Here is an 11743-nt window from a genome sequence, read left to right as displayed (position 1 = left end):
TGAGCCGACTCCTTTCCCTCTTTCAACCTCCTTGGTTTCACAGATATTACAGTTCTTTGTTGTTTTTATTTTACTGTTGAATTCTTCAGACATACCATGTAATCGGGATAGATTTATGGTAGATAACTTCTATGGTAGATAACTTTTGATTGGCTTCACTCTCATTTCGAAATAATGGACCAGTCGAATAACGCTGTACATATCCGCTACTGTCTATTGTACAATCGTAAATCAAGTCAGACATACATTGCTCATATTGGTGAACATTCACATTTCACTTAGTATTATTAGTTAGATCATGTTGTATGTATGTGTTATTCAGTGATGTGTATGTATACCTTAGAAGCCATATCATTTCTTACACTGTACGAAACTGCTTACGACTTAGAAAGAAGTACAAGTGTGAAAACGACTGTACGGTCATTCTCCAAGTTCAATGGTAGGGGGTGGGTTAAGGTCTTTACTTAACACTTCGTAACATTTCAAACGCGATTGGCTTTTCCCTTTTCCCCTCGACCTTGGCCTGTAATGTAAGACGTTTATTTAAGACATTTTACTTTTTTGTTGACATTAGTATTTGAAGATCTATGGTGTATCTATATGAGCTCACTTTTTGAGCTATGTAATAACAGGAGATACAAGCAGTTCATACGACAGCAAAAAACAGGGACATTGTGGTTTTGCATTAGACACGAAGGCCATCAAATGATATACATTTGTACACATTATACACCATTGCCTTGTGTGTTCTTTATTTTCAAGGCCGTCTGTACTTTACTTATAGTTAGTTTCAACCTAATGAACGAAAATACACAGTTAATGTATTCTTTAATAGTGGTAAGTGGCAGTGAAGAGCTGAACGTAGTATTTTATTTCACCAAAAAAGGCTTTTAATTCAGCCTGGAGAAAAACATTGCAGTAGAATACCAATGTAGTCTGGGCAGTGAAATGATATATTGAACAAACTTTCTCGAAAACATGACATAGATGTAGTACGTGTAATCAAATTTTATAGTTTAAATGTACACGTGGTCTCTCTCAACGGCAAAATTTATGTAATATTTCACAATGTTAATTCCACCTGCTTGATACCCATTGAGTCCAGCTGTAGGAGTATATGTAGATGTAGAGAACTCATCTCTACAAAGTAGTAACATGTAATCCAGTTGCTACCAAATGTTATGGACAGTGAGTAGCTTCTACCGAAGAAATGTCATACATATGCATCATAGAAACATTACTCAGACATAGGATTCGGTCGGGCAATTTAAAAATCACTACTACTTGCCCCCAACCGAAAGTTATACTTGCAATTATATAAATCATAAAATTACTATACATATTGACTTTTATATAAACGTATGATATACTAGAATTATCTTGACGTTTCTATGGCAGTGCAAAGACCTTAAGGCCCAGCCTCTTTGTCTATGTTAACAAATATACATGTACTTATAATACAATATTGACAATGGTACTATACATTGTGATCTCCACCGTTATGTTGCGAGTCAAAAGGGTGCATACTGTACTCTTCCTTGTCAAGATTGATAACGCCAGAATTTCGGTTAGGACACAGTTATATATAATATATATTTACGACACAATTACATATTATATTTATATGCATTTTAAAAATATATAATATTATACTCTGCCTTGCATCAAGGCGTATCATAAAGTCCCTGTGATCTTAATTCACAACGTATGCTTTAGCGAAGCACTGCATAGCCAATATGATGACCGGAAAATTCAGATAGAAACCTTGTAGGCTTGAGGCAGCGCTTGTCATCCTGTCCTTAACGGTCAGGGTGGCCTCGGCAGGGTCCTGTCGCACCTCCCGTACCCAACACCGAAACCGCCCATTGTCCGACTTGCTGGCGTTAGTGATGTGAAGGTTGTACTCACCTTCAGACGGGTCCCCGACAATCGTGTATCTGTGAAGCGAAGGTAGAAACGACAATGAAACATTGTTAAGTATTGATTTATAAGGAATATTCTGTGGTGAAACCTTAGCAGAGGTCAATCTTTTAGGAATAACCTTACTATACCTTCAGACAGATGCAAGGGACCCGCTAAGTCTCGATTGACATTTGTAGTACATTTGTTGTTTAACTTCTCTCCTCCTCCTAGACTCTCAGGCTGAGTCGGATCCTTGCATCTTTTTTGAGATTAAGAGTGCTTTAAGCTCCATGTGTACCTGGGGTGTCCAGAGTTTCTGCCCTCTGTCCTGAAGTGGTAATTTGGCGGACCGAACCACTTGACTGACGTGTCGTTTGTGATATTCTCGACGCTACAGTTTAATGTAACGTTGTCCCCCTCCACGACAGTGGTCTCTCTGGGGACCTCGGTGTACCGGGCTTCTTGCCCCTCAATCTCTATAGGTAGAATGGAAAACCCGGATCAAAACTAATTCACAGACGCACAAACACACGCACAAACACACACACACACACACACACACACACAAACAAACAATCACAAACACACACACACACACACGAACAAACAAACACACACACGTACACACATACCGATATACATGTATTTATTTTGATTTACATGTTCGAACATAATGGAAGATAAACTTTATATTTTGTTGGTCTATAGTGAAGGTACCACGTAACCCCTACGTAGAAAAAAACAGGAAATTATACGTTTTCACTCCACAACATTTCGCCATTTACAGAAGTTTTTCATCATACTAAGTACGTCTGAGGCAACACATACCAAATGGGCAAACACCCGTGCCATGTTATGTGAGCTTGAGAACCACACAATGGGCGGGGCTACAAACAACAAAGGTTGTGACGGGTTGATAACAATGTTTGCAGTGTCATATGTCAGACGTTTGTCAATGCATGGTGGACCCTTGAGTCACCCGGAATGAAAAACAGATTGACTTGTCAAGTCTTGTGGCTGAAGTCGCCAATTAACTTGTTTACCAGACTGTGCAAATCTGAATGTACATGCGATCCATAAGCCGCTCGTTGTTCAGTGTCTACTTACAAGATTACCAGTAGACTAGACTATAAGACGCTTTTTGTTGTTATTCCTTACTCAATTTGCATGTAGAGTTCTCTGCTTTTACTGTTGTCTACATCTACATCTACATTTCGATACCGGTGTACCGAAAGTGCGAAAAGGAACGAAAAGGAGCGAAAAGGAACGAAAAGGAACGAAAAGGAGCGAAAAGGAACGAAAAGGAACGAAAAGGAACGAAAAGGAACGAAAAGGAACGAAAAGGAACGAAAAGGAACGAAAAGGAAAGTACCGAAAGTGCGAAAAGGAACGAAAAGGAACGAAAAGGAAAGTACCGAAAGTGCGAAAAGGAACGAAAAGATTGGATAGGAACGAAAAGGAACGAAAAGGAAAGTACCGAAAGTGCGAAAAGGAACGAAAAGGAACGAAGTATGAAGCAAAGTGAAATAAAATCGATGGGAATATAAGGTAACGGCACTGTGATCGGCAAATGCATTTGCAACGGACTTTATTTTTGCATTTTGCGACTTGTTCCACGAAATTCCTAGAGCTCCAATGGTTAAACGGCGAACCGGCGGGAAAGTGCACGCGTGGAAATAGCTAAATACAAATCAGAGGCGATGGGCGGGATGGGCGGAGTCACGAATCAGTTCCCACGCGGGCTGTCACAGACCAAATTCGGGGGGAGGGGGGTAAAAGCCGCTGAGTAGCGCGCCTGAAAAACGTTTGACGGGTTGACATTCTGGTGTAGATTATTTTTCTACGGTCTCAAAAATGCCACAAAGTCGTTTTCTAGTGGTCCCGGCCTAAATTATATGTGGCCCCGGGCAATCGGGACACCGCGTTGATTTCAATTCGAGGTCTGGTTCCAAAGACTTTTTCTGTCGAACCCGCACGGGAGACGTGAGTCAACGGCCAAATCTCTCCGTAGTTTCCCAATATCCTTTGCACAAATTCCTCACGTTGTCCTTTCTTCCCGCCAAAATTATGAATACTCATGGTACAACGTGATGAAAGCTCCTTGGTACAATCACTACAATGTATACATGCCTATCCTTTCACACCTTTTCTTTTGTCGTGAACGAGCGAGAAGATATGTCTCCAGTCTCCAGAAAAACATGTTGTGGGCCCTGTTGAAGGGAGCTGTCATGCTAGTGGGGCAGCAGTTTATTAGCATATCATTCCAGGCCGGATTTCTATTAGACGTAAACAATCGCAAGAATTGCATGCGGTGCTCCCATCTTGGGAGAACAGAAGCCATCCAAATACAACAGCAACGCTACAATCTTGAATCATTCTGAAAATGTACGTTAATCGATATTTATCTATCACCCGCCAGTAAGAGATTCAGATTCAGCTTTATTCCTGGATGACTTTATTCCTGGATGACCTGGAAACTGAATTTTAGTCCTTACTTTCTTATCTCAGTTCTGTTTCCTTGCATTTCGCTGATCTTCAGAGAATAATTTAGCCACACAAACACAACCGCCTAAAACAGCGCCGTAAAAAAGTCATATTGCCAAATTCTAAAATAAAACGCGTTTTAAAACATGTTTTATAGGCTTCTAACGCCCGCAGTACCGGTTCCTTATATTCTCATGGATTTTATTTTAGTTTGCTTCATACTTCCTTCCTTTTCGTTCCTTTTCGTTCCTTTTCGTTCCTTTTCGTTCCTTTTCGTTCCTTTTCGTTCCTTTTCGTTCCTTTTCGTTCCTTTTCGTTCCTTTTCGTTCCTTTTCGCACTTTCGGTAGACCCTTCGATACCCTCAGATGACCCCGCGAGGGGCAAAGTAGGGGGGGGGGGAGCTGAGGCTCCCGGGTTAGGTTGTATTTTTAACGTATGCACAACTTTACCTGGTGTAACAAGTGCCAACAGAAGCGCTAACAGCAGTGTCACGTACATCGTTGTGCAACATGGCACACCTGTGATAGACACAAATTATTAGTTTTAGTTACATATTTCAGTGCAGAAGTCAGATATTGAGTTTTTAAGGCCGTACAGACAGTAGGTCACCATCCACTGCGTGGTATTAGAAGGGGGACCCCATCTCTCTTACTCCCACCGCATTTCGCCTCCCCAACCGAAATCTGGAATAAGGAAAGTCGTGTGTTTCTGAATGGCATGATATCTACTAGGAATTGAACCATTTGAACTCTCGGTCTCGCGTTCGCTAGCATAGCCACTCGGCCAATTGCAATCGACGCCACATTGTTAGTACATGGACGTTTGTAACTATACGTTTAACTTCATCTTCCCTGGGCCTTGCTCTGAAAGCGTGAGAACGTGAAATGTCATTGACAGGTGGGTGTAGCATAAAGGATAGCTACTATTGTCTTAGATATTTGCACCATACTGTACTATAGTATGTGTTTGTTGTCGCATAATCATGAACATTTGCATCACAAATGTATTAGAGATATTATAGTATGAGAACTTGGTAATATCTAGCTATCGTTTTACTGTGTATAAATCTGACGTTGTTCTTCTGACATGTATGATGAATGTATAACATTTTCTCTAAGCAGAGCTCACTCACACTCTCTTGAGATTAAACATTATTGTTGCTTTCATATTCATCTTGGTCGCCTTGCCAGTGGACGCCGGATCGTGGAAAGGCCTCTGCATGGTTCTGATGTACTTAACTGATTTCCTCCTCCTCTTTGTCGTTCTCACCATTCTCCTCCTCCTCCATGTGTGTGAAGTTAACTAATGTAAGATTGGTGGTTCACCTACCCTGGGGAATATGACGAAATCAAAGTTCTCACCGTTGGATGACGGTTTTGCAGTGAAAATATTACTCCTTCAACATCGGGCGTTTCACGACATAAACAATTCTTGGCAAAATTGAGTTCCCTTTTCTCGTTGTTATTGTTGCTACATGCACTTCCCATCCAATGTCTCAAACACAACTGTTTTGAACCTCCAGCTAGACTATCAACTAGGGAAATGAAAATGAAACTATGTTGAAATATAAACGGACAAAGGGACTTTATCTATGTGTCACGTATTTACTTTCATTTTCGAGCCACAAAGGGCTATCTATCATTTCTGTTTACTTTCACTTTCGTGAGCCTTATCAGACGAGAGGTTACACCTGCTGTTGGTAGAATTCTATGACAACACTTTATCTGTATGCTACTGAAGTCTTTGGAAGTACAGATGTACCGAGAGCTATCTACGGAAATAGGTTCCGTCAAAGGCATTTGTGCGATTGTTTTGTTCACAAAAGTGTGGTATTTTTCATAGCCGCGCCATAACAATGGCTGCTTTCGTAACTCAGCATACAGCCACAGTGCCATATGTTACATCATAGCAAAATAGTACGTGCGTTTGTGGACTGGGCAAAGTCTATTGCAGTGTAGTGGCTAGTTTTGAGATCTCAAAAAGAAATGTGAGCCGTCATATGATACCGTCTGAAAAACCAATTTGCATTGCAGTGGTGGGCACAGAATAGACCTGCAAGGCTGTGGCTGCGATCACCTATAACACAAAGCAGTGTTCGTGTAGGTGCGGTTTAAAAACCGTGCACTGACCGTACAGTACCAGACAGCGTCCCTTGTCTTGCCAGGACGTCCTACTGGACAACACCTGGTGACAGCATTCAAAAATGCTACCTTAAGGTTTCACAATGTCTTGAACTGATACAGCCTTCACACGAATAAAACGTCTTGTTATCCTTCTGCGTACTTGCACCAAAACACAGACTGGTCGACGATTCAACGATACAGGGTGGGGAAATACTGTTGGATGCTGAAAGTACCAAGTTCTATACTTATAACTTTCTGATAGTTCATTTATATATCTCTTTGAGTTCTGACCTCACGTATCCATTGAAGCAATTTCAACATGACAATACTATTCATTCGGACAGAAACAACACTCGTCCGAGCTTACACGCACACCCACTCCATTTGGTACGCCCTTACAGGTGACGTAATGCTAGTATAAAAGGTCACTGGCGCAGGTAAATGTAAACACGGACGACTCCACTGTGTTGGTCATTACCCGCACATTCCACATTACAAACACACTTGTCAACAAAGTCGTTGTACCTAATACATAGCAAATCTGTAAGGTGTTTTAACTGACGGTTGCAATACAGTTTAACTGTCTTGTTTTGACGCTGTTCATGACCCGACTAGGGCAGCGTCCTAGCGTCCAAGGTACGTCTGATGCAATAACAACACACTTCTGGTTTCTGACCATTTATTTACTCCAAGTTTGGGTTGCAAAGTGCAAGTATTATGTATAGTCTACATTTAGTGGCAACGTGTAGGGCATGCAATCTGTGTGAAATATGCAATTACTGTTGTTAAGGCAGGTTCAGTCTGAACATTATACATTTTTCTATTCAGAGCCCGAAAAATATCCGTGGTCCAAAATTCTGTTTTTTCTTGTCTGGGTTATCGAACACTGACTATGCATGTACATGTAAACATATGCGTGTTTATTGCAATTGCACCCAAGCCATATAATCGCGTTTATAAACTCTGTGCATCGTACTCAAGGTATGTGTATGCAACGGCTTCTGACGGCTACATGTGGTACTGCAACACTGTTGTGTTCGTTGAAACGCCATTGCATGATAGTGTTAGCAGCCCAGGCATTGTAATAATATCAACACATGATTCTGTACGTAGTGTTGGTATTACTTATAACGTATAATGTATTGGACATGTTCGCGTATCAGTGACAATAATTACAATTTTTTGGGGGGAAATGGGTTATAGATAATTATGATAGCTCTACCAGCTATTGTCGTTTTATATACATGTAGTTATTCAATTAGCTGCCTTATAGCTCCACTTTTAGGTAAATTATTGACATCATCATTCAGCGATGCGAACCTCTTCTTCTACTTCTTCTTCGTCTTTGCTGGGTACCAAGTTCTGGAGGGGAGATCAGATCAATTCTTATTCTGACATTTACATACATGTAGGAGCTAAATGAATAGAGAGAAGCAACTGTGACATTTCCATCATTCTTTTACAATTAATTCTATCACAGGAAATATCTTACTAAAGTACCAATCATTTCACAAGAATTATCTTACTGGTGTACCAATCAACCATCACTGAGGATAATGCATATCATATATCGTATACAGTTCCACGAAGATTAAAAAAGATATACCACTAAAAGAGACAATCATAAGTTATGATTACTTACGCTTCCTTTTTGCTTCCTTAACCAACAATGGCAGCTGCCAGCCACGATCCCAGCGATCAGAACAACCCCAAGGGCCAGGCCGATAGCAATGCCAGCCTTCGCCCAGTTACTGATGGAAGTATTGATATTAATGAACCGAGCTGAAATCAAAATAAATATATAAATGATGTGTCAGTATATTGTAAATCTTCTTATCTTTCTGGTTTTTTTTACCTCTATTACCAGCACACGCCATATATTCATTATGTAATGCTAGTCTTCATGGAGTTCATGTCTACTACGTCTATCTAGAAACATAAATATATATATACAGTTACAGATTAACTCTTCCTCAAGGTTAATCTAATGACATATAATTAAATCTATTAATTAATAAGCAAATTCTGACAATAATAACTAATCATAAGATAGACAATTTATAGTATGTAGTATCATCTGTATTGATGGAGACATCATACGAAAGCACAATTGATTTCGGGTTGTGAAAATTCATGAGGATAAATTGACAAAGACAGTAACACAGATGCCCTAGCAAAATGAAAATAGATAACCCTGACAGTTGATTGGCTATGTTGACACTTACGTGTGCTCTGTTGCGTAGCATTGACCATAGTAACCCTCGTAGTAGAGTTTGTTACTGAATTTGGCGATGTCGTGTTCTGAGCTGTAGTAATGTAACGTTATGGGAAGAGAAAAGAACAAAATATTTACATGCACATATGTATTTCGTATTCAAAAGCATAGGCTGAAAAATTAAAAAAAAAAACATTAATAATAGATAAGCCATCCACGGTAACTAGCAACAAAATGTACATACAATGTATGTACATACAATGATCAATATTGTACGACCTACAATGTAAGGAAAAACACTCACCTGAACACTGCAGTACCAGCAACAAGATGAAATGTACGCTGATAGTGATCTTGGTTAGCAGCATTTTACACATTACAGTTGTGATCATTCTTGTAGTCTAGAAATGAAAATATTCGTAAAGTTGCAGACAACCTGAATGAAATAATGAAGTCTAAATGGTTCAGCTCAAGTCAAAAAAATTCCCTATGGACGTTTGTATTCTATGTTGTGCTTGACCTATCTGTTTGTTTTCCTGAATACAACGCCCACATGAATAGCATTTCGACACACCAAGTGCATAACATTATACAAATATCGAGCCTTATATTATAGTAAGTCTGCTGTACAATTCATCAGATGTGACTATCTATATACAGAAGGGCATAACGTTACATGTATACAAAATATACGTTGTTTCAAGAGAACTATCGAACATTATCATGCATTTATAACTTTGGTACTCATGTGAAGGTATTTGACTGATGAGAGGAAAACTAGTACATCATAACCATTACTATAAGGCCGGTAACAAAGTAATAAGGAAACACACACACCTACACAATCGGAATGTACTGCTTCCAATGTTGTTGACTCTTCTGTTGCAGTAGTCTTTCACGCGACCTTTGACCCGACTTTGCAAATCTTGCTCAACCTGCTTTACCAGGTAACCCTTATCGTAAATGTCTGAATAACTTCATCCGTAAAAAAATCCCCACTCCTCTTATGAAGTAAGATTCTTATCTGCCAGGTAGATGATAATAATTTGGACGATAGAACACACCTGGCGTGGAATAATGTTATCAATAGTCCGATTTAAACAATGGTTATAGAACCATTTAAAACCAAAGCACAGAATGTAACGTTAATGACATATTTTAAATTGCACAGCAATATCATATAGATTTCGCAATATGTTGTGATTCACTGGGCATGAAGTATTTGTAACTATGTCCTGTAAGTGTGTAAGGCCTTCTACACAGTAAGGATGGTAATGGTAGACTACGTTATTAAACAAAAGACTAGCCCATGTAAACAATGGCACCCGCTGGGTACATACTCTCTGTCAACATCCGTGTCAAAGGACAAGGTCGCGGTGTGGGTCATTGGCGCAAGGTCACATGGGTAATTATAAACGCGGAAGTCAGTCGTACTTACATGTAAATTAGAATTAGTGAATGTGTTCTTTGTTATGTATATGATTATATGCCTTTGCGTCGCCTTCATAGTTGGAGAGCTGGGCACAGTTTCAGGTGAGTGATTTTGGTTGCGTTGGCAACGGTGGTGTTTCGTGTATATTGTACAGGTGTCAGGGGTAGGGGACACTAACAAAGCAGAACTTTAGGGAAGATATCATTAACTTCCTCAGATAAGAACCTGGTTTGTTTGTTGTTGTTGCTAAAGGAGTCGGCTGGCAGATAACGGGCGCCAATCACGAACTTCTCCTCCCACCTGTGCATTGCGAGCAAGGTTCAAGTCACGTATACAGGCTAACACTATGAGGACCGTTTTGCCCGTAGTAGGAATGAGCATTGATATTTGCGTTGCTGATTGTATTAGTGAGCAATTAAATGTCTGATTTCATATTTGCAAGTCGGCCCAATGTGTCACAATTTCTAACACATGCACGTTTCTCTTGGAATAACATCATCTTACACAAATGGTGGTGATTTGGGCATACTTAAAGGATTCTTAAAGCAGCCATACTCTCTGGAGAGTTAGAGCTTTCATTAACTTGACCATCAACACACCAGTTTCTCTTACAAAGTTATGTATGGTCTATCTAACGCAGTAAATGTTCATTTCTTATAATACGAACATTAGCTGTTCAGTATGCAGTCGCACCGTCCAACCAGACCACCCTGTTACATGATGATGTAATGCTGGACTGCTGTTTATTAGGGATGGAGGTAAGTTCTTATGTATACTTCGATCTTATGCTTAAATTCACCCATCTTCATTACCAAACGAACAATGTTCAAGGTGGCTTCTAATGCATGATCTAATGCCAATTTTCTTTGAGCAGATGATCAAAGTGTAGATATGTAGGACTATGAAGTTTATGTCATGATGAACATGATTACCTTTACGGCTGGAATTTTTAGTCATTTACTCCAATGTGTAATGAAAATCGAGAGATATAAACTTACACACTTGCATTGATGTCTCAAAACTTTTGCCCGTTTAGGGTCACACCTTTGTCTGGCAAGCCTTCTTCGGTGGGGTGTCGTCTCAACTCATCTTTGAAAGAGGTCCAAACAACACAAGTGCTGTCGACACCCCACCCAAGTTCTCTGTTCGGTGCAGCAGTGGATTGGCAGGTAGTCTTTCATTATTTTCATCATCACCGCACTTCCATTGTTTCTTTTTTTTTGTGGTCTTGCGGTCCATCTCTCTGGTCTTTTCTCCTCTTCTTCCTGTTGGAAACTACTTTAGTGCTACCCTTCGAAAATCTCGGCCTTGGCATTCGCACAACATAACCCAGCCAACGCTTGCATGCGGTCTTGCTCTTTGAACGAGCGTTGATTTAGGTTGGCCATTACGGTTCCTGACTGCATGTACATTTTTGTATGCCGTTAACGTTGTTAATGTGTTATTGCCATTTAATCATTAACATTGCACGTAGCCATCTTTGGTCTACAGCATGCAAACTTTTTTTATGTAGGTAGTCTGTGCTGTAACCTCACCATACACAACGTGGTGCCCGAGGACTTAGGACAGCCCATCACGTGCTATGG

At 40.1% G+C, this 11743-nt stretch overlaps 2 protein-coding genes across 2 annotated transcripts; both read right to left on the bottom strand.

Moving 5' to 3' along the window:
- Positions 1–40: 40 nt before the first annotated feature.
- LOC118418707 (kin of IRRE-like protein 1) lies at positions 41–6775 on the bottom strand. The gene is made up of 4 exons (XM_035824770.1): positions 6517–6775; positions 4837–4905; positions 2201–2378; positions 41–1937 (listed from the first exon to the last, which is right to left on the bottom strand). Exons 2-4 carry the CDS (start codon positions 4883–4885, stop codon positions 1694–1696), a joined length of 471 nt encoding a protein of 156 aa, XP_035680663.1. The 5' UTR covers positions 4886–4905; positions 6517–6775; the 3' UTR covers positions 41–1693.
- A 397-nt stretch (positions 6776–7172) lies between these two features.
- Positions 7173–9636, bottom strand: LOC118418709. Its single transcript, XM_035824773.1, has 5 exons — positions 9563–9636; positions 9030–9126; positions 8736–8816; positions 8153–8292; positions 7173–7872 (listed from the first exon to the last, which is right to left on the bottom strand). The coding sequence occupies exons 2-5, from the start codon at positions 9115–9117 to the stop codon at positions 7813–7815; spliced, it is 369 nt and encodes a 122-aa protein (XP_035680666.1). The 5' UTR covers positions 9118–9126; positions 9563–9636; the 3' UTR covers positions 7173–7812.
- Positions 9637–11743: the final 2107 nt, after the last annotated feature.

Source organism: Branchiostoma floridae, chromosome 6 (assembly GCF_000003815.2).
Source record: "Branchiostoma floridae strain S238N-H82 chromosome 6, Bfl_VNyyK, whole genome shotgun sequence".
In the NCBI taxonomy this organism is placed as follows: domain Eukaryota; kingdom Metazoa; phylum Chordata; class Leptocardii; order Amphioxiformes; family Branchiostomatidae; genus Branchiostoma; species Branchiostoma floridae.
The sequence above is the reverse complement of the archived record's forward strand: the minus strand, read 5'-3'. Positions and strand labels throughout refer to the sequence as shown.

Bases quoted from the DNA above. Each gene is read 5' to 3' on its own strand.
- LOC118418707 (XM_035824770.1), bottom strand. From the start codon at position 4,885: ATGTACGTGACACTGCTGTTAGCGCTTCTGTTGGCACTTGTTACACCA. The intron at 2,379-4,836 runs GTAAAGTTGTGC...TTCTACCTATAG, and splicing joins GTTGGCACTTGTTACACCAG to AGATTGAGGGGCAAGAAGCC. The intron at 1,938-2,200 runs GTACACATGGAG...TTCGCTTCACAG, and splicing joins AGAAACTCTGGACACCCCAG to ATACACGATTGTCGGGGACC.
- LOC118418709 (XM_035824773.1), bottom strand. From the start codon at position 9,117: ATGATCACAACTGTAATGTGTAAAATGCTGCTAACCAAGATCACTATC. The intron at 8,293-8,735 runs GTAAGTGTCAAC...TTTTGATTTCAG, and splicing joins TGCTACGCAACAGAGCACAC to CTCGGTTCATTAATATCAAT. The intron at 7,873-8,152 runs GTAAGTAATCAT...TCTCCCCTCCAG, and splicing joins TAAGGAAGCAAAAAGGAAGC to AACTTGGTACCCAGCAAAGA.